Genomic DNA, 23,240 nt, shown 5'->3' with positions numbered 1-23,240 from the left:
TAAGTTTAATTATAAATAAGTGCCATGAAATAGACTAGGCAATGATTGCCTGTCAGTATCAGAATTACTTAGCTTGGGTAGGATTGCTAATATAAAAATGACACAATTTACTGCAATTCAGATGTCATCACCTTTCCAATATACGTTGAAGCCCCAAAATAAAAATATTTGTGTGACTAATAAGAAGGAGAAAGTTAATAAAGTACATATACTAGTAAGAAAAAAATCCTGGAAAAGCCATGATAAAACCACTATTTTCTTATTTATAAATCTTTGTATTTGATAAAGATTGCATAATTTAAGACTTCTGACACATCAGATGATGTTATTCAGACTCAAAATAATTCTAAAATTATAATTACTGGTAGAGTATTCTTTCTAATTAGAGTAGAATGAAAGGATAATTTTCATTGCAATAATGAAGGTTAATTTCCATCCTTCCTCATGTTTACTACCTTATTAAAAAGTGCTCCCCTTAGCCATGGCAGAGACATATTACATTTTCAATGCAAATGTATTAATCTGGATAAATTCCATATTAATTCTTGCACTGCATAGAGCTGTAATTTGGATTATAATTAATCTAAAGTGGCACTAGATTTAAATGACAATATAAATGAGGCATTAGTAGGCTTTTCTATTCTGAATGAATATTCAACAAATATAACTTGCATATTGCCAAGTCGCATTTTGAAAGCTCTTCTCTTTGAGATAAGGTAAGCAACGCAGCACAACAGCTTACACAAACACACTGTTACTAAATACATGTTAATCCTTTCTTGTCTAATAGATTCTATGCTAAAGAAGGGTCACACCACTTTCCTGTCTAACTTGTTAGTATTGTGATTAATTTATTGGTTTTCCTGAGATTTCTTTGGCAAGACTTGCAACACTCAATTCATGAGAAAGCCCAAATTAACATTCAATTATACAGAAGCAGTTATGCAGTCATTAGAAATACTTGTCAGCTCAGTGAAAATTAAGATGATGGTCGGAATGTTACATATGTAGAATTAATTTAGATTAGGAAAATAAAATTCTCCAAAAGATTCAGGATTTTACAGTACAAACTATTTTCTGCAAAGCACAAAGGCAATCATGTATTTCAGCCCTTGTTTTTATATGAATCTTACTGCAAAGTTATTTGTGTAATTGCTGGCACGGGAATGCAGAACAATTATGCTGGTTTTTTGTAGTGCACCCAGTAGGCATCTAGATATAGGTTTGTCCTAATTAAACTTGGCCCTTATGAGTGGCTAATCCTGATGGAATTTTGAGAATTCCCTTTCAGTATTTTTTTTCTAGATTCCATTTTCTTCTTTTTTCTATTTTTTTCCTCTTTTTTTTTTTTTTTTTTGGCTGGAGCTTTAATACCATATTCTTTCCTAAACAATTATAAATGGACCAGCCTAAGAAAGAGAGAGGGCTGCTAAATTCCCTGAAGTGGTTCATATTGTCCCCTAGACGAGGTGTATGGTAGGAAATGCAGGCTGCAAGTGGCTGTCACCCGTCTCCCGGGGAGTGTCCAGGCCAGCCCCTGAGGAGACTGCGGAGAAGGACTTGTGACAGCCTGGGAGCATGGCTTTACTGCACTGCAGACGGTTCTGACCAAGTCAGAGAGCCAGCCAAGGGGAATATATATTTTAAACCACAACACAGCTTCTTGCTCAACATCATCCTTGTCATCATCGGCCTTCCCTCAGTCTCTTGATCTCAAAAAATAAAGTGACTGAAGAGCAGCCGAGGTTGTAAACTGTGATGGGTACTGACCTTAGCCCGTCAACAAGCAAACTTAAAGGAAGCTTTAATCTTTAAGTCAGTCTTCTGAACTGACTTGGAATAGAAAGTGCCATTTATAATTTTTTTTTGAAAATAAATTCAAAAATGTTTAATATGTAAAGAGCAAATTGTAGTATGGGTGAATTTGGGTGTAAAGGAACTCAGATGTAAAATGATATTTTTTCTACAACTATATGTCTTTATGGATAACACAACCTCCTTTGTATGCTGCTGTCATCAGCATACAAGGAAAAGATATATGACTACCTGAAACTAATAGGCTTCAACCTGTTTCAGCACTTCTTCTGCTTCAGTGAATCCAACATAATGTAACTAGGTATAGCGTGCGGCAAAAGTAGCCAATGTAATATTCATTGTGACCATAGATTTCCATCTCATACATAAAAAGCATGGGTGAAGTCACATATTTGCCAAATCAAACACAGAAAAAGCCTTGGGTATCTACACCAGATGCTGGCCCTAGGTTTGTTTGTGCACAAGTAAATGTCATGACATAGAGGTTTTGTTTTCAAAGACAGTAGCTTTCATTACTGGGCTTCGTCTATTCCAGGAGATCAAAATTACCCAACCCGTAATCCGTTTTCAATGATATTTCCTCTTTCTTAGGCTGAATCATCTGTAAACTTTTTCACTGGATTTTGTGTATTTTTTTGTAAATGCCTCAAATAAATGCCTAGGAAGAGGCCAAATTCTTGGGAGTAACTAATCTGTGAGCAAGAGCAAAAAATAATAACAAAAAAGCCCCACATTCTTTGGGTTAAAAGGGGGGCAAAACCTGATTGAAGAAAAAATTCAAGTGGTACCTAATCCTATGCTTATGAAAAATTAATATGCCATCAGAGGAATCACAAGTACAGCAAAGATTAATGAAAGGCGCTTAAAAAATTACAAGCACACAAACTGATTTGATTAAAAAATAATCTCACTGGTCGTCCTGTAATATTCTTCAACTTATCCGCATCTATCCTGTCAGATGGTTATGATTAAAAATAGGTCAATGGGAGGCTACTGATAGAAATCACATGCAAAATGCACATGCAATGAATAGTAGTGGGACTGTCCAGACAGTTTAAAATGAAAGAGCATTTCATAAGTTAAAAAAGGGGGAAAACAAAATTCTAGCATCTTACCAGAGTCTTTACTAGATTTTTTGCCTTCACTATTGTCTCTCTCACTTGAGTCTTTATCATCAGCCACAGCCACTGATGTACTTTTAGCAGACCCTTCTGTGTCTTCACCTTGTTCTTCTGTGGACAAACACAGAAAAAATCTCAGAAAAGGAACTCAGTGACCAGTTAACAGCAGTTAAAAAATATGTCCTGTAATAAGAACAGCACTAACAGAAGGTGGCAAAATAGGGGGGAAGAAGGGTTGGGGGGAAGAAAAGGGAAAGAACAATGCTTTAAAGATGTTGGATATTAATTCTAAAAAATTTGCAATATTTCAAAATCTGACTGTGTCTTTACAAGAGTACCTGCTTTCCCCCAGAGTGACAGAATTAAAGCCTGTCATTTCATATTCTTTGGCTAGAAATGATTTGTGTTAAAATACATGCACATGCATGCACACACACGCATACACACACACATACACCCCCCACAGGCTGGAACAAAAGCAAGCACATGTAAAAATGCATCTTGGAGCCAAAAAAAAAAAAAAAAAAAAGGGAGATCTCAAATATAAATCCTATTAGTGCAGCAGTATCCCGCTAATTGCAGTAAGTAAGTATTAGGTATTAGGTACTGTATTAAATATAAACCTCTGGCTTTGCGGGAGAAGTCTCAAATTTTGTCTCCAGGGGGAGCCATTCAGGATAAATGATGCAACTTGGTGTACGGCTTCTGAGGAAGCAGCATTACCCACACCTCACTTACGTGTTCACACCAGCTAGATTACATGGAAATCTTCACAGTAACTCAAGCCCATTTAATTATTCGGTAAATCTTAGCTATGCTGCTACTGGTGGATTAATCTGTTTATGCAGTTAGCTTCTATGCTGGGGCTGTGTAGCACTAATCCGTGAAAGGCCCACTGTTCCTTTTCATCCTGTGATCATTTGTCTCTCACTGTGCTGATGTCACATTTTAATGAATTTTTAGCAATCTGAGTAATGCCAGATAACCAGACTTGCAACTCCCTACAGCACAGCACGCTGTTTTCATTGCAGCACACACACACACACAAAAATAAAAATCATATTTCCCCGTTCAGGTAGGAATTATATAAATTAGGAGGTGAACGTAAAATGGGATTCGAAGCACCAGGCCGCTCGATTTCATAAAATCTTTAATGACCATATAAATTAACCCTGGAAAGGCAAAAGGTCACAGACACACATTTGCATACACTCTTCTATTCACTTTTGATAAGCAGAGCTTTTATGCAGGGAACATGATACAATTAACCCTTCAGGAACCATACAAAATGCAGCTACCGACATTTTAAGTGTCAAGCATTAACTGAAAATTACACACTGCATAAAATTTTCATTGTAAATGCTATAGTGATTGAAAGGGGAAATAGTGGCCCTCTTCGCACCCCATGTTTTATTAATAACATTCTGACAGCCGAATGAAATATCCTCTGTCATATGTAGCAGCTGAGCACAAAAAAATTGCTGCCTATTGCCTTACTGCCAGCCATACACTGAAACCCTATGCCTAGGCAAACAGCCCCTCAGATCGATGTGGCAAACCTATCCGATTCTCAACTCTCTACGAAACCTTTTGTAAATCGGAAGAGAAAAACACAGCTGCAATTTTGGAAACCAACCTTCTCCCCCAGCCAAAAAAAAAAAAATCCTGACCACAGATCAATGTGTTTTGCATTGACATGGAAATACAATAGGTTAGGACTAAGCATGTGTGTCCACTTTCTGAAACAATGCAGAGAGAAAGATGGTCCCTCTTTTAAAAATAATTTCATATTAAAAAAAAAAAAATTCCATGCGAATGGGAAGCCCACTCATGCTGTGTGAGCGCTCTCGTCCCACGCCGATAGCTAATCACACATGGCAGGGATCCCCGCGCAGCCGGAGCGCGGCTGGGTGGCGGGAGCGCCTCGGGATGCTGCGCGCCTCTGATCCCGCCTGGCAAGGGCTGTGCCGGTGCTGGGCGCGCACACACCAGGCTCCTACCCAGGGTCGGGCCCCGTGGCCTCACGGAGCCGATGGCAATCCCTTTTTGACTCATCCTTGGGAGTGGACGCATTGCTTCTTTTACTAGATTTACTGGCCCAATCCCCCTGGGCTGGAAAATGAAGTGTCAAAGTGCTACTGAGTGTCCTTATCTTGAGGGGACATAAAATTGTAAGGGCTATCGTGGCACACATTAATAAAACATTGTGTGCGTGTCAGGCAAAGAGAAAGAAAATTATGAAGGTACTAAAAGAAAAGCTACAGTATCATCTGGGTCTCATCAGACAATTTTTGCAGGGTGCTCTCCTGTTTTTCTGGTATGTGTTTTAAGTGTGAGAGAAATTCCCAGACATGTTCTCCTATACATCATCGTGGTGTCTGACCTCAGCCTGACCCTGGCAACAGTTTGAGAAATCTGAATGTGAACAAAGACTCTGTGTCAGCAGCAGGGAGAGATTGCGGGATAGACTTTCCCCATCAACTTAATCGCAAACAGCAGTTCTGAGGCCATAACTTTACAGGGCTGCACCAAGCCACAAACACATAACCTTTAGAGGTGAAACTGCCCCTCGCTCCCCACCCCCCCTTCTGTGATTTTTCTCAGTCTTGTGGTGCTCCCTTTGATGTAGCAAGGCAATTAGCTGTAATGTTCAAGTACTGCAGACCTGTTTTATGGTTTGGAAGGTGAGAGCTGTTTATTACAGGTAGGCTCCTGGGGGCCATAAAGGCTTTGCAAATTTTTAATCATGCAAAAAACTAATCAAAATGTAACTTATACACACCATAAAAATTAATATCATTATTATGCATGGTATAAATTGCCTGCCTTGGCTTTCAATGGCACTCCCTTCTAGAAAATACATTTGGCATTCATTTCAGAAATATGTATGGCATTCACTTCAGAAGTAAATTTCATAGACAGAAATGATAATACAACTTCTCCTATTTTCCTTCAAAATTATGGAAAGGTTGTCTGAGACTCGCACTGTCACGACATATATCAAAGGGACAAGATGGAAATAAAACAGCTCTAACTTAAAAGCAGTTAGCAAATTACAAAAAATGCTGAAGACCTTTTGTCAGAACAGATATTGAGGAAATGTAACTATCAAAGACATTACATTCCTATTCCAGAACGCAACAAATATTTTTTTTTAGCAACATTTTTGTTCTTACTACATGCGCCAACCAACAAGAATACCATGCAGAAATAAAAATTGGATGGCCCCTACTCAATGACACAAAATATGAAGTATTATGTATGGACAAAACACAGTACAATTGTGCTACAGATTCCAGAATTAAGTTCCAACATTCTGTTTCAAATTTACAAGAGTCCTGCCTATATACATTTACAAATGTCAGCTTTGAAAATGAATAGAGCACCCGATTCAAATGCACTTTAATGGCTTTAATAACACTTACTATTGCAATATGATATTTTATTCACACCTGTTTTTATTTTGTCCAAATGTTGAAAATTTCTTTTGATGTTGGATGTCTTGAATTTAGCCATTATCAACCTTTTGCCTTACAATTGACTTAGAATTAAACATAAAAATTAGGTTAGCAGCATTCTGCACTAAAACTGTGAAATAAGGAAAAATGAAAAATTCTTGTGTCAGAGGTAACATTAATCAGTTGATACTGTATATTCCATATTTTATGTCGCATACTTTAGTATTTTAATCTACACACAGGTCTAATTCTGTACTGATTTTATGAAAAAAGACCCTTGTGATTTTCCTCAGTCCAATGAAGTCAAGATGTGTGAAGATTTCAATTGCAAAATCCAGGCCTCGGCCAAAGCTGATTAGCAGGTACCAGCAAAAAAATTAGATAAATATTCATACATATGTTAGGAGATGACTTATGGAGGTTTGATTTAAGGAACAGATACATACACCACAAACAAGGGAGGGTATGCAGGAAAGTGTAAACTTTTTAAAATGAAATAATTATTAGTAAAACAAGATCAGGATGAGTAGAAACAATCTTCTCACCTTTAATTTAAATGCATTGTGATAATCACAGGGGCAATCGCCTTTCCCTGTGTTTTATCAGAGAAGTTTCCCTACTGATAAGCAGCACTGGGAGTCTGTCTTCTAGTCTGTTTAAAAAAGCATATTGTTTTCAGGAGTTGATTTTGGTTCCTTTGGGGTTTTGTACATCATTGATATATAAATTAACAGCCAGTAGTTCCTGTTTTGGTCCTGGATTATTTTGTTGTTGTTGTTCTTGGTATCCCTTTTGCCCTCTACAAATTGCAAGTAATTTCCTAAATAAGGATGATCTACTGGTTGTGGGTGAGTAATTGTGGTTATGAGAGAGAAAACAAGATTAAGCAAGTGTTTGTGGCTGAGGGCCGGATGGATGGGGAACAAATAAATCAATCGACTGAAGTAGTAAGCAAATAAATATGAAATGAGAGAGAGATTTAAAAAAATAATTGTGTTTTTTTTTTACTTAATATATTCAATAAGTAGCTGAATCTAAGGTACCCATAAGTGTTCAGCATAGGTGTATCCTAGGTTCAACCAGTAGAGTGAATAGCTTATTAACCATCCAGATAAGAAGGTAACCACTAGTAAAGGATAATAGTAGGGTTTAGATTGGAGGGATGGACAGACAACAGATAATGGAGGAAAAGGAGAAATAATGGAAAACAAAGAAAAACCCACAGACTACGCAAAAGAAGTAAAAGTTAAGTAAAAGCAGACCTTGTGGACTGCCTTCTGGGCTATCCTAGTTATACTACTTTGCCGATAAACTCTTCCTGACTCCTGCATTGTCATTTATTCACCCAAATATTCCAGAAAGTATTTCTTCTATATTCTGGGTGGCCTTGCAGAGGATGACTGAGGAATGGGATGCCTCACTCATTCAGGATCTTGACTGCATCCTCTAGTGGTCATATTTCATCTTCAAACAGGATTTCTAATTTCTCCTTTAGGGACTCGAGGTGAATAAAGGCACCAACCCGTTAATAACTGTTTCTAATCACTGTGTTATATTCAGAACTAGAGCTCTTAGAAAGCTGAACTTCCCACAAACAAGCCTATAATTAAGTGATGATCATCATATTGACCAGAAAGTGCTAACTGGCAGTTATTATCAAATTGTATCATTTTGTCTTGTGGTGCATCATTTGAATTTTTATGGCAGCCTAATGCTTCTCACTGAAATGTATCAGTGTGCCAGGGGAGGCCGACTGCAAAGCTGGCTGGACAGAGTGTGCTGTGGTGAGTCCTTCCCAAAGAGTGTCACAAATCACACCCACTTTATCCACCCACTCCACCCAGCAGCCTGTACTCCCCACTTGCCACACTCAGCCTCACCCCTCTGGCTGATGGAGGGAGGCAGCTCTCATCTACCCTACTTGGTTTTACTTCTTAGCTCCGCAAGGCAGAAAACATTCACCATCACCAGCTAATCTGCCCAGCACTTCATTATTTCCTAATCTAGTTTGTTCTATTTCTTTAAATTATTTTTTAAACTGCAGTCTACTTCCAGCTGCTGGAAAAGGAATGTTCTCCCCAGAAGTTTGGAGGGGTGGGGTGTCCTTTCCACTCCGCTGCTGTGCAAGCTCTCCCTCCCTCTCGTTGCTGCCTGGGATTGTCTGCTTTCTAGTCTCCCTCCCGTAGTCTCACAGCAAATCACGAAAAGAAGAACGTTTTACTCTGATAATAGTGCAAATGTTGAAAAGAATTGTTGGTAAGCTTATGCTGAGCCATACTGATTTATCAGAAAATAGGAAAATTTGTGGTTTGTATTTTTGTTGTTTTATTTCTACATTAATATTTTATCAAATATTTTGCAAGGAGCAAAAGAAGCATATGCTGACAAAACCATTAACAGAGAATGTCAGCTATTCAGAATGAAACTCAGAAATGCTTTCCAGATGTGATTGGAGATGTACAGTTAATCATTTATTATGCAGAAAGGGATACTTTTCTTACTTGGCCATCTCTAGAAAGGCATTGAAGCATGAAAATATATTGAGAATAGTCTAACTTTTCCAACTGATCATTACTTTTCTTTTGGCTGCCATTATGGTTCATAGAAAATACTGTTTCCCCCATCAGCATAAAGCATGAAGAGCACTGCCATTGTCTGACTTGAAGACTAATACATTTCCATCAAGGTTATGTAGAAAAGAAAATTAAACCTTATTGTTAATTCTTATTCAACATGCTGGATATAGCCTGCCTAATTTCAGGTATTGCTCTAAGTTTATTCTCTGTGGAGGGAGACACAGATAACTTAAGGGCACAATTCTGACTTTACATAGGTGAATTGCTAATTGCTTCCTGATTGTAGAAGGATTTTAAAATGTAGTTTAGTGTTTGGAATGAAGACTTTTCACCTGGGTACTGCTGCTAAACACTGGAAGTTAGGTGGGTGAACCTAAGCCTGACCTAAAGCTCAGAAAGTCAAGGAGGGTTTCTCATAACATTCACCAGGGTCCTGGATGTTCATTTCAAGCCAGTGGATAAAAAAAGCAAAATAATGGATCTTCACAGTTTCATTCATTTTACTTTACTTTTTCTATTTTGTTTTTCAATCTGTGTGTTCAATGTCCCTTCAGACACAAACACTTCTACCGTCTCTAATTTCTTGCATTTTTTCCTACCTAAGCTGCGTTTTCAACATATCATATAAGTGGTGAGTCTCCCATTCACAGTTTCCAGAAAAATCCTTTCTGAGTTTATTTACAAAGAAATCACAATGTTAATTAAGAACTCATTTAAAATGTCATTTAAATGATGTATTTTATTAGTGACTCAATTTGGAGATGTCTCTCTAAAAAACACTGTAAAAATCCTTTTTATTTACCTTGCAGACTTTCTTTCTGAATTATTCACCTCTTTTTGGCTCGCTAACAGTATGTCTCTGAAATTATCTGTAAAGAATTCTGTTAGTGCATATATTTCTTCTTTGTCTTTTGAGAATACTAGAGTAAAAGAATTTATTTTCTTTGCCATCTCCTGATCATTTTGGAATGACTATTCTCTGGTGGTCTAGCAGACCTAATGACTCTTGCAGGCTTTCTATTTCTGAGATACTTTAACAATTCCTGTTTAGCTTTTCTAGGTACCTCCACATATTTTGTCCTCACAGCCAATCTCTACATTCAGTTTTATTAATATCACTTTGGTTGTATTTCCACTTTTAAGGATACTTTTTCTGACCTGAATAAATTCTTTTACTATGTCTTGGAAGGTAGCTAACTACAGCCCTCTCATTTAAACATTCCTCTTTCTTGATGCTACATGTAACAGAACAAAGTAGGTGATATATTTATACTGAAAAACATTTTTCCTGAACAAAAACTTTCTGAATTTTTAAAAAATAATCTTTACAGAATTATTTATTGGAGGATTGAAGTGAGGGGGGTGTTGGTTTGTTTGTTTTCTACTATTACCTGACAAGTAGTTTATAGCATATATAGCAATCCATGGATTTGGTTTTTTTTACAAGCCTACTTGCTGCAAATATTACTTTAAATTCAGCTTCTTTAACATATATGTACATGAAGTGGCTCTTGTTTTGGGTTGGGATTTTTTTTCAGAAAGACAACACAGGTGCTATTTCAGCTTTTCCTCCAACCCAGACCACAATGTGGGAGTGATTTGTAAGAATCTTCACCAAGACATCCACTGAAAATTACTCCAAAAAATCTTCTGTAAAAACTGGATTTCCTGGCTCAGCTGGAGCTGTACTATTAAAAATATAGTGTACTAACACATGGTCAAACTCCTCTGACAGGAGGAAAAGATAAAAGTCTGCTCATCAAAACCAGTAAAAGTAGTAAAAAACAGCAGTACATTCCTGCTTTCTTGATGTCTCTTAGCCTCTTTTGTTACTGTCTTTCCTTGCTTTCTCAAAATTCAGACAACAAACTTTTGTGTAATAACATGACTATTATGAAGTTTTGTAGAATGTTCCAGTATTACAGCATTTTTGTGTGCTTGAGATGCGTAGCTATAACATCACAAATCTCTATCCCCTTTCCACAGTAGCAGGATACTTTCAATTCCAGCACTTCAGTGCCTCAATACCTCAACCTGATCTTTTCTTGCTGCATTTTGAGGTCAGGAATTACACTATACTATTGATTAATACGAGTCCACTGCCAAGTTTGTTGGAGACACTTTGATAGCATACTCTGAAGATGAGCAGTTATCACTTGGTTTTCAGCACAATGATGCGTGACTCACGAATACTGAAATAGAGGAGATGGCAGACATAGATTTTCTGAATTCAAAAATGCTGATTACACCCAGCGGTTCTCCCAGGACCAAGTCAAGCATTTCAGGTCACCCAGTCTTGCTGTAAAGCTACCTGTATCAGAGCAACAGAAGGGCATGATTTGCCTTAGTTTGTATCCACTTTACTTTTTACTGAACCAGTAGAACATAATGGATAATGTCTTCCATCTTTCCTTTCTTCTTTCCTTCAGTTAAGTTTTTCAATTCTCATTGTCCTGTGTACTGCGCTACTCTTACCTTTCCTAAATGTTGATCTAATTTGAATGTTCTTTCTTCCACACACGGCACATGCCAATTTTCATTGTCAACAATATAATCCTACCTTCCTGGAAGCAGAGGACATCCCTTGCCTATGGACTCCTCACTCACAACTGCCTAATGAGTACAAATCTTCAGTGCCAATCTAGCTAAAGTCCTGAAATGCCTTGAGAGGCGGCTCTGTTGATACCACTGAAAATACCTCAGAGAAAGCTTCTGAACAAGACCTGAACTTAACATTTGTTTTTAATGTCTTTAGAAAAGTAGATAGAAGGACCCATTTGCAAGTGGAATCCAGACTTCCCAGTATACATATGCCTTTTCATTCACTTATAGCTTCAAAAAATTTTAAGTGTTTGAGCTGAAATCTGCTGTGCTGAATCCCTGTTGCAGGCTGGATAGCATGTGTTTTTTAAAATTTATTTAATTTCAGCCAAACTGATTAATCTACTTCTAAGAATAGGATTAGGACAAATACATACATTTTGGAAATCTTTAATGTTCCAGTGATTTTAATCTGGAACCCAAAATCTGGCAGACAGGATGATGTCTGGCATGTGGTACATTGGATTAAACTGTCCAAATTCAGCCAAGCAATATATCTTTTAAAAATTCTACTTACCCATGCTCAGAAAAGCTCCCTGCTCTGAAGAGCTGACATTCTGCTAGGAATCTGTAATCACAGAAGACACTCACACCCCCCACAGCGCTGAGAGCTCACCAAAGTGCACAGGCAGTCACATCCCACTGAGCTTCCACAAACCTCTTCACCCAGTTCCTGTGTGGACTAACCAATGCACATTCCCTCCTCAAACAGGGACTGCTACTTAAATAGGTCTTCTAAAATCCAAATTCTCCTGGCAGCTTCCCTGCACAACTAGACTGGAACCACACTGTCCTTATTATTATTATTATTATTATTATTATTATTAATCATTGTAGTGGGGGCTGGCAGCTGTAGGAGAGCAAACGCAGCATGTTCTCCCTAGGAACAGAGGTTCATAGGTGCTTACAGGTTGGCAGGAGCAAAATTTGCATGGAAGGGAGGTTCTGGGGTCAGAGAAAGAACTGGGAAAAAGTAAGCAGAATATGGTCTGAGGAAAAGAACATGAAAGACCAGGAGATGGGGAAGGGAGGAGAAACTGAGGTGAAAATTAGGTTCAAATGAAAAAGAGATAGAAGGCTAGAGAGTAGGACTATAATCAGCCACACACCAAACTATAGCACCAAACTGCACTGTAGGAAATAGACCTGGCTGGGACCAAAAGTAAAAAAAAAATGCACAGAGAAAATAATAGGTAAAGACAATGATTACTAGGCAGTGAGATTAGAAACTTGATTTAGAAAAATACGGTGTCCCCCACAGCCCAATATTAGATCCCTGATTTTTTGTTGTTATAAATCATCTTCTTGCTTATTGCACTACCTTTGACCAGTGTTTATACATAGAGAAGACAAAAACATTCTGCTACTCTCAGCTGCTGTGCTAGCTTTAGTAAGGGGGTCTGTGTAGCAAATTCAAACTCAGTGATGTTTCATGTGACCTTTAGTAGAGTACTTCATGGTCAATTATTTTTTCCCAGTTTAAGTCTTAATATCTGTGGGGCCATAGATGCAAATCCTACCCTCCCCCTTATGTTTTTAGAGCTATTAATAATATCACAGAAGTAAAATACTTTAATATTTTAAAAAATATTCTTCCCTTCTGACACAATATTCAATATCTTGATTGTTTGCCTTATGCAAAACTTCTTGCCTCATTCACTGCACAAAACTATTGATACTTATTTAGTGAAAAGCTTTTTTCCTTACGGTTTAACATAAAACCACATGTTCTACTTACTACATCTCTTCAACTTATTCTGAAAGTTAAATTATTCTTTTCATTATTGACTTCTTATTGCTGCACAAACATTAATGAATTTATCTTCATTATCTCCTAAGAGATGAGTAGGCAATTCTGCAATTTCAGAAAGGGAAGTTATACAGAAATAGAGGTTAAAAAAATCTAACTTGGAGAACCCAGTTCGATACAGATGGGACCCAATTTTTTCAAAGTACATAGCACTATATAGCACTTAATATGCTCAAAGCACAGCACTGATTGCTTTCATTTGCAGCTCTGTGTGCTCAGCACTTATTTAACACTATTGTAGAGCCTCCAATCAAGCACTTAGAAAATGAAGGCCACACAGTTAGTGAACTCCTATGAAAAGGCTGGGTAAGGTGACCTGCTTAGGGGAAAAAAAAAAAAAAAAAAAAAAAAGAACTATCCAGCAGAAACAGATATGGAAGCAAGTTTTTCATTGTCCTAAATATACCACATTATTTTTCTTCATACTCTATGCCCAAGGATTGTCCTGCACTAAGTAGGCTAAAGTTTACAGGGATGATGTGAATAATAGCATAACATTTTACTGATTTACTTTACTATACTAGATCCAACTTTGCCAATTTAGGAGTAGTATTAAGACATAGGACTTATGAATTTAGGAATAACACAGGGACTATAGTTGACAAATATCACAGTGAGGCCGATATCTGTTCTAGTACGGATGAAATGTAATAATGTTGAGTTGGCAAAAAGTGTTTTCAGACACAATAATCAACTCATATATGTCGTAATTACAAAAAATACTGTAGCTTTTCTTATGATGGAAAGAGACCAGGAAAGATGAGACACAATTACAACTGGGGAGATGTGCTATATTTGTGAAAATTATTGTTTTCTTTTTGAAACAAGATGTTTTGATCACTTCAGCATAAATTAGTTCCACAGTTATCACTAAGATGAAAAATAGAATAAAATAGAAAAATAGAAAAAAATTAGATATGGACTTTTAAAAGCATTGGCATTGATATTCTTTGGTTGAGTAAAGGTATTCACCGGAGTTGAAATCTTCAGAGGTCATACTGCAGAAAAATGGGCTTAAGTGAACACACCACATTGGATTTCCAGAAGTGCTCAGTGTTAATCTTAGCACCCATGGGCTGAAAGCTGAGCAGTTTTGAGAATCTCCACAGTCTCAGAGGAATTAGCAAAACACCACACATTAGGCTCAGAGGATTTTTACCAATGCAAAATAGATGGTCAACACCTGGACTTTAAGCAGATTTTATAGTCCTCATAAAACATATCCTCCATACACACCAACCTACAAATATATTGAGAAAGTTTCACTCATTTCAAATCATGTGTGCACAAAGCCATGTGTGCTGGGCTTTGAGGTCTGGGGATTATAATAGCCACTCGTTTATAGCAGTATTTCACTTGAAAAGTGGAACATGATGTGAAGCAAGCAGCACATAACTTCCAAAACCAGGAGAAAAAAAAACCAAAACCCTATGAAGTTTCTTATTATAAGAGCAAGATTAATTTAGGCACCTTCATAAAAAAATAAAATAAATTCTGCTGCTTACTGTATACTTAATCCATGCATCTTTAAAGACTTCTATTTTTAGTCTCATACAGCATCTGAGCATAGAATGTTGAGACATTTTTTAGATATGGGTAAAAGAGCTTGAGTTTAGTTTCTACATCTTCTATTGATCTTTTTTAACAAAAAAGAATCTGTGAAAATTAAACAAGTGGATTTTAGGCACAGTCCTATCTTTATGTTGCTGACAGAGAGTCAGATTTGCTGATCTGGGGACATTTTTGAGCCACACACATGAAAGACACCAAATGCTTGCATCTGACAAGCATTTCAGATAACTGTGTGAAAATGAAAGATGAAGCAACTTCTGGAGGGGCCACAATTTTCTGTCTAAACACCCCTTTTTTTGAGATACACTGCCTTTACTATCCCCAAGAAGCTGGGGCAGATATTCTTTTTCTCTCCAATAGGTACAACATATTCATTTGCCACTCATTGGACTCTTTAAAATGGATTGTGTGGTTAAAAAGCAGTGCTCCAGTTCAATGCACTGCAGGAACTGCATTCAAGATTTTGCTTGCCTGTTTTATTTGCAACAGTCTCTATTCCAAAAGCACGGGTAGGGCAAGGAAGAGGGGCTTTCTCCTCAGAATTTGTTGTGGAGATGAATTGGGGCATCATCAATGTCATATGAACACTATTTGTGCAGGAACTTGTCATTATTCTGTCATTTACATTTATCCAGATGCTTTGTGAAAGCTTCCACATCTGGTGAGCACAGCACACTTGACATAGTCAAGACCAGCGCAGACAAACATACTTGTTATACTCTCAAATGAGGAGGAAACAGGAAGAGACTCTTCATCCAAGGCTTTTCGGAGTTGGTATCTATTTTGAACTGCATGAGACAATGAGGTGGCATTCCTCACTCATTCCCCCATGTGCAGCATACAATTTGTCAGACTAACAAAAGCCGTGTTTCAGCTGATGGCTAAGAGGGATCACATGCATGTTTTTGTATCTTCAGAGAATGTCAGCCTGGCAGGATGCTAAGCTCAAATGGATTGCACGACTTGTGCCCATTTCAAAATCTATGCATAAAAGTACTGCAGGCTGCTTTTGGAGACCATTTCACAAAGTTAATACAAAGCTGAACATCATCAAAAAGAGAAAATATTTTCCTCAAATATATACATATATTTACAGAGAAAGAAGAATCAATTGACAAGCTGACTTCAACAGAAACTGAGAACACAAGGACTCAGAAGTGGACAACTTCAAATTTGCTCCTAACTATGGGAGCTAGATAATTCAACATGAAAAAAGAAACAAAACTAAGCTGAACACTTACATTTCGTGGGGTGTACATTCATTTACATGTGTCACAGGGTTAAGTAAAACTATTTTACACTTCTCAAATAAGGAAATTCAGGTATCAGTGTAACAAAAATAATTTTTACCTTTATTTAACTAAGACATTTAAAGTCAACTTTAAAAATAGAAAGAAAACACTATTTCATCAGGATTTTTTGAGCTATGACAAGCCCATGCATCCTGCATTTCCAAATAAAATAGAAACAGTGTTGGTTAGAAGGTCTATCTGGGGACATGAAATGTATGTCAGCTCTTTCTGAAAAATCAGGTACCGTATCCTTACAAGAAACAAGCTGAAAATGGAATCTGATTCAACTAGATCTTCTTCCTCACAAATTACTCATTGAAAATCATATAAGAAATACCACTTGAGACCACCATAAATTCAGCATAACTAAGTTTGAACTCAACCCTTAGTTCCTAATAGGGAAAAAAAATCAAAGGTGAAAACAAAATTGCTAAATACTTCAAAGGCAACATGCAGGCTCAGCAGCTTTCAATGAATTTGTTCCAGAAGCCATTGCTGATCAAACTTTAGAGAAGACATATTTCATGTGTGTCCCTTAGTTCTAAATAGAAAAGTTCTCAGTCTTACTGCTGTCATTCATTCCCTCATAGCCAAAAAAGGAACTGCTTCTGGAAGCCAAGACCTACTGCTTAACCCCTAGACAGCAAAGGCAAGTAGGGTGCTTCTGTGAGCTGTTATAGGTGTACATTACTGCTGGCAACAGGAAAGAAATGTCTTGTTTCAGGAGTGTAGGAAGAGTGGTCAACTTTTGGAACTGTTATGGAAAGGCTCCTGATAGGTGCTATACTCGCAATCTCAGCTTAGGAGCGACGCAAGAACATGAGCTTCATAACAAAGTTCAGTAAAATAATGTCATAGTTCTGGGGAAATAAAGAAGAAGAAGAAACAATTTTAAAAACACCAGCACCATTATATAAGGCCTAAGCAAATAGAAAGCCTAAAACTCAACCCCAAATATGTTATAATCAGCTCACAATTATCCAGAGTACAAGGGTGGGGTTGCTTAAAGCAAAACCATACGAAAACTACATTAAAAGAGCACATTGAGTGCATTCACTTTTGAAGTAATTCTCTTACTTCTACTTGTAAACAGCAACCTATGGAATGAAGAAATGGTGTTAAATTGCAGTGAGCACAGCAGACCTGATAGAGCAATATTTATTTTGTGTCACGTGTTCTGTAACTATGGGCTGCAGCCAGTGGTGTGGCAGCAGATGGCTCTGGTTGAGCCATAATCCAGGTAATCAATTCACTGATAGCTCAAATCTGACTTCTTTATAAATATCAGCAATTTTAATGCCCTCTTATGGCTGTTGAATTATGGAATTGAAAACACTTCAAGCCATCAAAAAAAAAAAAACAAGTTACTCTCCAAAAACCTTCCCCCAATTAAATTCCCTTGGCTGTAACTTAGAATAACTGTAAGCCTTGTAAAAACCCTTTTACTGAATGTCTCCACCTATGGTTTTGCCCTCCAGCTACAAGCATATGAAAGAAAAAGCTGGGAAATGAAGAAGTTGTGAAATTTGATAATTGGGTTAATGATAATAATAAAAATAAACCTTTGAACAATTGAGGACAAAAACATCTTTTATTGGGAAGATGTTTTCTTCCTCAGATGAATTATAGATCAACTCTGTGGAAAACACTGTTTGATAATTATTCTAGGGCTGCTATGATTAAGAAAACAGTACACAGCCTGTTCCATTTTAAAGAGTCCCCACCCTTGCTTAGGCAGAAATGCAGTTACAATAATTTTATGGTACATAAAATGAAAACAGTTGGCCTACCAAGTAACAGCAAATCTGCATATACAGCTTTATAGATGTACAGGATCATTTAAACCCTGCTGTTTCATTTGAATTGTGTTGAATCTTTTTTTATCGTTTCTTCATCTAACCTAATTTTCCTAAACCTCTTATTTAATATTCCTCCTACTGTTTGTTTATTTCTCACTGAAAGAGCACAATAGCAACAGAAATGTTAATTTCATATAAATAAAGGCTAGAACTGGTGCTACATCTTCCAAGAAGTGTGAACTTTCCACTATCTCTTTCGATTACAGCACTTCACGACATTTCTTTGTTAGGGGAGAATCTAATACGACAAATAATCAGTCATGAAGAATGAAGCAGAACTCTGCTAGTGACTGCTGAGCCCAAATGATGCATTGTACAAGGAAGAAGACAATACAGTAATGCTTTGTAACAGAGGACACCAAAATAACAAGAAGCACACAACACAAGTTCCAAACTATTATAATGAACTCTGGGACTAAAGATCAGATCTTAGGCTTTGATAAAGTTGTTTTCATCAGCACACAGATGCCTAAAAGATGGTTTAAATGGCTGGGAGGAAAGCTCTGAAATGAAAAGGATGCCCAGTGGCACAGAGCCAATGTAGTTGGTTCATTCAAAGTGGACATTACCAATTCCTATGTGTAGAATAAGGTATTCCAAACAGCCTTAAACTGACCTAAATCACACCAGTTTCAAAAACTTTTTGGGAATGTCTGGAATTTACCGCAGTTAACGCCCTCATTTTTAAATGCAGAGTCACACTGGGACATTGGTGCAATTCTGGAGACAAGTACATTTCTCAACACTCATGGTAAAATAATATTAAAATTTTGAAGTTCTCCAAGAGCTGGAAATAGAACAAAGCTTGGTTTGCTATCTACATTTTGAAAATGAGAAAGCAGATCAGACTTTCTTCCAGAATGGAGCTATTAAATCTATTACAGAGGAAGCAAAGTGAAGTTTATAAGAATCTTACTCTCTGAGAATTTCAATGGGTAAAAGCTGTGGAAATTTCACTTTATTGCCACTGTTCCGCCTACCACATGGGAGCACTTGTAATATTGATTAAATTGGACATGGACAGCAGAAAAGTATGTAACATTTAACACAGTCTACAAATGCAAGTAAACAAAACCAGAAATTCCATTTGTTATTTTAGAGTCTAGAAAAATAAGATGGGATTCACCTTCAATGCCACAGGAAAATGGTAGTGCCTGCGTTTGTGTCAGCTTTTGGAGAAACTGCCATACCTAATGCTTAGTTTCCAGAAACACGACCTTATACCCAAAGCCAGACTTGGACCCTGTCTCCTGACCTGGGCCAGACATCAATAATTCTATCATTGCACCCATATTTATGGTTTTGTGCTTCAATATTTAGACCTCAAGAAGTTTCATGTGTGATACCACCCAAACTGAAACTGGTTGAAAGCCAGGTGGATTTCATTCCTTTAATTGATGTTTTTGGCTCCTGGGGGCAATGGGGATTTTTTTGTCCTTGGGGTGCTTTAGTCAGATATCTTGCTTCAGAATATGTGGAGTAAAATTTATGTTGCAGGAAGATGCTATCTTTTGTAGCTGACTATTTGCATTAAAAAAGCTATGACCAACTTTCTGGGGAAATCTTTCCCTTTCTCCTTGCTGAGCAAAGGCTTAATTTTTTTTTTTGCCTATTCTCAAGTGTCTTTCCAATCACATGAAGGGGATCCCATTTAATTTTTTTTTTAATAAAAGTGACTATATTAAGGACGCTCATACTTTTCACAATATCCATGAATTGATATACTGCTGTTTTGATCGAGACATATTAACTCATTTTCAGAGATCCTTTTTTTCAAAGGCTTTATTCAAAGACTCTTCTAATTCTAGCTTGCCTTAAAATTAATCAATGTGGTGATTCTCTCTGCCATAGCTTATCATTATGTAAGAAACCTAATATTTTCCAAAAAAAGGGTAATGGCTCTTAGTCTATTAATGGTCTTTAGATTATTTTCTATATCACAATTGCTATGCCACTTCTGCAAATGTGCCTAGATTAGCACCACCCACCCTTGGATTCACTCTCTCTTATGAAGTGCTTGACACTTGCACTGCTTTCTCAAGTCTGTTTCTTTAGACCAGTGAATTGGGAGGTGGACCTCTCCAATAATTTTGTATGTCTTGCAAATTACAAGCTTAAACAAAATAATTTTAAACATTCTAAACAAAATAGAAATCCCATATTGCCCACATTGCATTGTTTTTCAGATATCAGATTTGTAATGATAGTATTTGAGCTCCATTATCTTTTTGTGTATTTTAATTAAAACACTCTAACAGTATAGAGTTGTCAGCAAATATATCTAGAGGACTTAAGAGATTCTGTGAAAATAATTTGGAAATCATTATTGGAAACCAAATGATTAAAAACAGCACAACACGTACATCTCCTAATGGCTAATAATATGATAGAAAACCACTATTTGATGGTCTCTATTTGTATCTATAACACATTTATTTCACTAGAATCTTAAGGAAATCTAAACATCAGCTTCAATTATTGTTACTTAACCAGCTCAATGAAATAAGGGAAGAGGGACCAACAGAAGAACATTTTAGGTTTTGAAGCTTCCAGGATAAAATTATTTGATTTACAGCTACACCTAATATAGCTGAGTAACACAAACACTAATATCCTGTTTCTTACCCTGGATAGCAAATCTTGTACTTCTTAAATCTAGCTCATCTTGAACTAATGCCACTTTATAAAAAGAAGAGGAAGGCTTATCAAATATTATTCAGAAATCTCTGAAAACAGTAAATACCAGCCTTTTATTACAGCTCTGGAACAAAGTCAAAATTCTGCTAAGTTCCTAGTGCAGAGCACAACTAACTGGAAGTCTGGATGTTTCATAAATGAGTTTCACCAAAGGTATCACACACTGAGATTCCAGGCCCATGTGTCATACCCTGAAACATCTGCCACAGAACATAACATTCTTAATAAATGAGATAAATAAAAGTGTGCACTTAATGAAGTAATCCTGAAAATATATCTGTTCATCCACACAGACGAAAACCTGTTTATGAGTTTGCTTGGTAGGAAAGGAAATTTCTAAGGGAGATTTCTCAGTTCTGCTGAAATACACCTGGAGTATTTCTATGAAAAGTCAACACATGAGTTCAGCAGTGTGGAAATATATATACACCACAAAGATTTTGATAAAAAGAAGTTGTGCAATCCTTCGTATCTCCTTATGCATAACAGTAAAAAAGAAAAGGCATTCCATTTTTTCATATTTAATAACACCTTGAAAAAAAGCCACATATACTTTAGAGTTATGTAATATATTTCCATGTTTTAGTGGAAGGGAAGGTAACTACTTAGAAAATGTAGGTTTGCATTTTTATGCGAAATTAATGCTAATTATATTGCCACTTATACCACATTCACATCCCACTCTTGCAAATTGCTACAAACAATTAAGAGCAAAAATCCATTCAAGTTAACAAAATGACAAGCTTTCTGCTACTTCAGAGTATTTTTAGGCATGGTATGTTCTTAGCCTGAGTTGGTTTTCAGCTGTTCCTGTAATTCACAACTCCTCAAAATAACCCCATAACTCTCTCCCTCTCTCTTACTTTTTTTCCTTTTTTTTTTTTTTTTTTTACACAGTTTAATCAGGATGGGGATCTGAACTGTGAGTTTATCCAAACCAATCTCTTTTTAGTGCTTGGGGTTTCTGCTGTGCCAAACCACTTCTGGTGTTTCAAGCAAGGCAATGACAGCATACCTTCTTGTTATTATTTATGCATGGAAGGCCAAACCAAATGCTTGGGTGGGTCGCTGAAGACATGAAGTATGTAGTTTTTTCCATCCACAGGACCCCATTTACATTTAAATGAACTTGCTCCTTGTGAAAGATTGGCTCCAGCAGAGAATACCACATGACCACAGACATTGAAATTAAATCACAATCACAAGGATAGAAGCCACCAACATACTGCTAAAATCAACCTACAACACATATCTGCATAGCCTTAAATATGTCAGTAATAAAAAGAAAATGTTCCATTTAATTTTATAAGATGCATCCCACTATATTTTTTTAATCCATGTGCATAATAAAACACTGCTGCTGAAAGCAAGAGTCAAAAAAGTAAAACACAAAGCTACCTCTGCCATGGCTGGATTTCTCATAAGCAATAGGAAAATTGTCATGTGCAGCTCCAGGCTTTAAATGGATGATTTCTCCTGGCTGATGCTGGAGTGGCACTGACTTGACAAATGTGGGAAAGTCCTCAGCTGTGAGATGGGGGCTTAGGTTGTGGGCTCTTGGTCAATTGAAAGGTTGCATTAAATGTAAATTATAGGACTGTTACTTAGATATATACCCTTCTCAACCAGGTGAAAGGCAAACAGCGCCCTGCACTAATTCACAGATGAACTGGTGATAGGCTTGCTGAATAAGGGAAGCAGGCAGGCAGCAGGCAATTATAATTCTCATCTTTGAAGGAAGGAAGGAAAGGTATTTTTATATAAAACCATATTAAATTTCGTTTTTTAAGTGCCTCTACGTATTTCTCTTTTCAATTTATATGGAAAAGTATTAGGCAAAAATCTACAGCAGAACTGGCAGTAAATATCACAGAAACAATTGCTCTTTTATTAAATATTTATTGAAAAAAATTCCTGTGCTTTCTCATTTTTCTTCTTCTGCTTCCAATATTTATTTACAGCTGATTATTAACATCTGCCAGTGTAACAGTTTCATCTGTACAGAAGCCGAAGGGTAAAAAAGTCACAGACCCCCTCTAACATGACCTGTAGTTAGACACAAAACAGTTTTCCCAGTCACCGCTTGGCTTCCTGTCTGTGACCTCTGAAAAGCATTGGAGGCCAGGGTTAATGGCCTTTCCAATCTCTGTGATAAGAATTCATTTTGTTCTATTACCAGCAGTTATCTCAGGAGCCTGCTGCATCACTTCAGCAGGGTTCAATCAATGAGAGGACCTAATGAAGTAACCAGCTGTAGCTCTATTTCCCTGGTCAACTCTATCAGACAAATAAGATCTATCAGTCACATCTTAAGGCCAGTCCTAGAAACAGCATCCTCACATGCTGAACCCATATGCATATGAACCAATGATACCTGGTTCTTTCTTTTTAATCTTCCTTTTGAAAATGGCTTTTCTAACAGAAAATGGAGCGAAATGG

At 37.0% G+C, this 23,240-nt stretch overlaps 1 protein-coding gene across 4 annotated transcripts in view; it reads right to left on the bottom strand.

Annotated features, from left to right (window-relative positions):
* The window catches only part of ZFHX4 (zinc finger homeobox 4), a 150,068-nt gene that overhangs the window by 22,502 nt on the left and 104,326 nt on the right, over positions 1–23,240 (bottom strand). For all 4 annotated transcript variants that reach the window (XM_058035125.1, XM_058035116.1, XM_058035142.1 and 1 more), the window contains exon 5: positions 2,931–3,047. In XM_058035125.1, the coding sequence (XP_057891108.1) occupies positions 2,931–3,047 (117 nt within the window). The remainder of the gene's footprint in view (positions 1–2,930; positions 3,048–23,240) is intronic.

This window comes from Melospiza georgiana, chromosome 1, assembly GCF_028018845.1.
Source record: "Melospiza georgiana isolate bMelGeo1 chromosome 1, bMelGeo1.pri, whole genome shotgun sequence".
NCBI lineage: Eukaryota > Metazoa > Chordata > Aves > Passeriformes > Passerellidae > Melospiza > Melospiza georgiana.
Note: the sequence above shows the minus strand (reverse complement) of the source record. Positions and strands in the feature narration are given on the sequence as shown.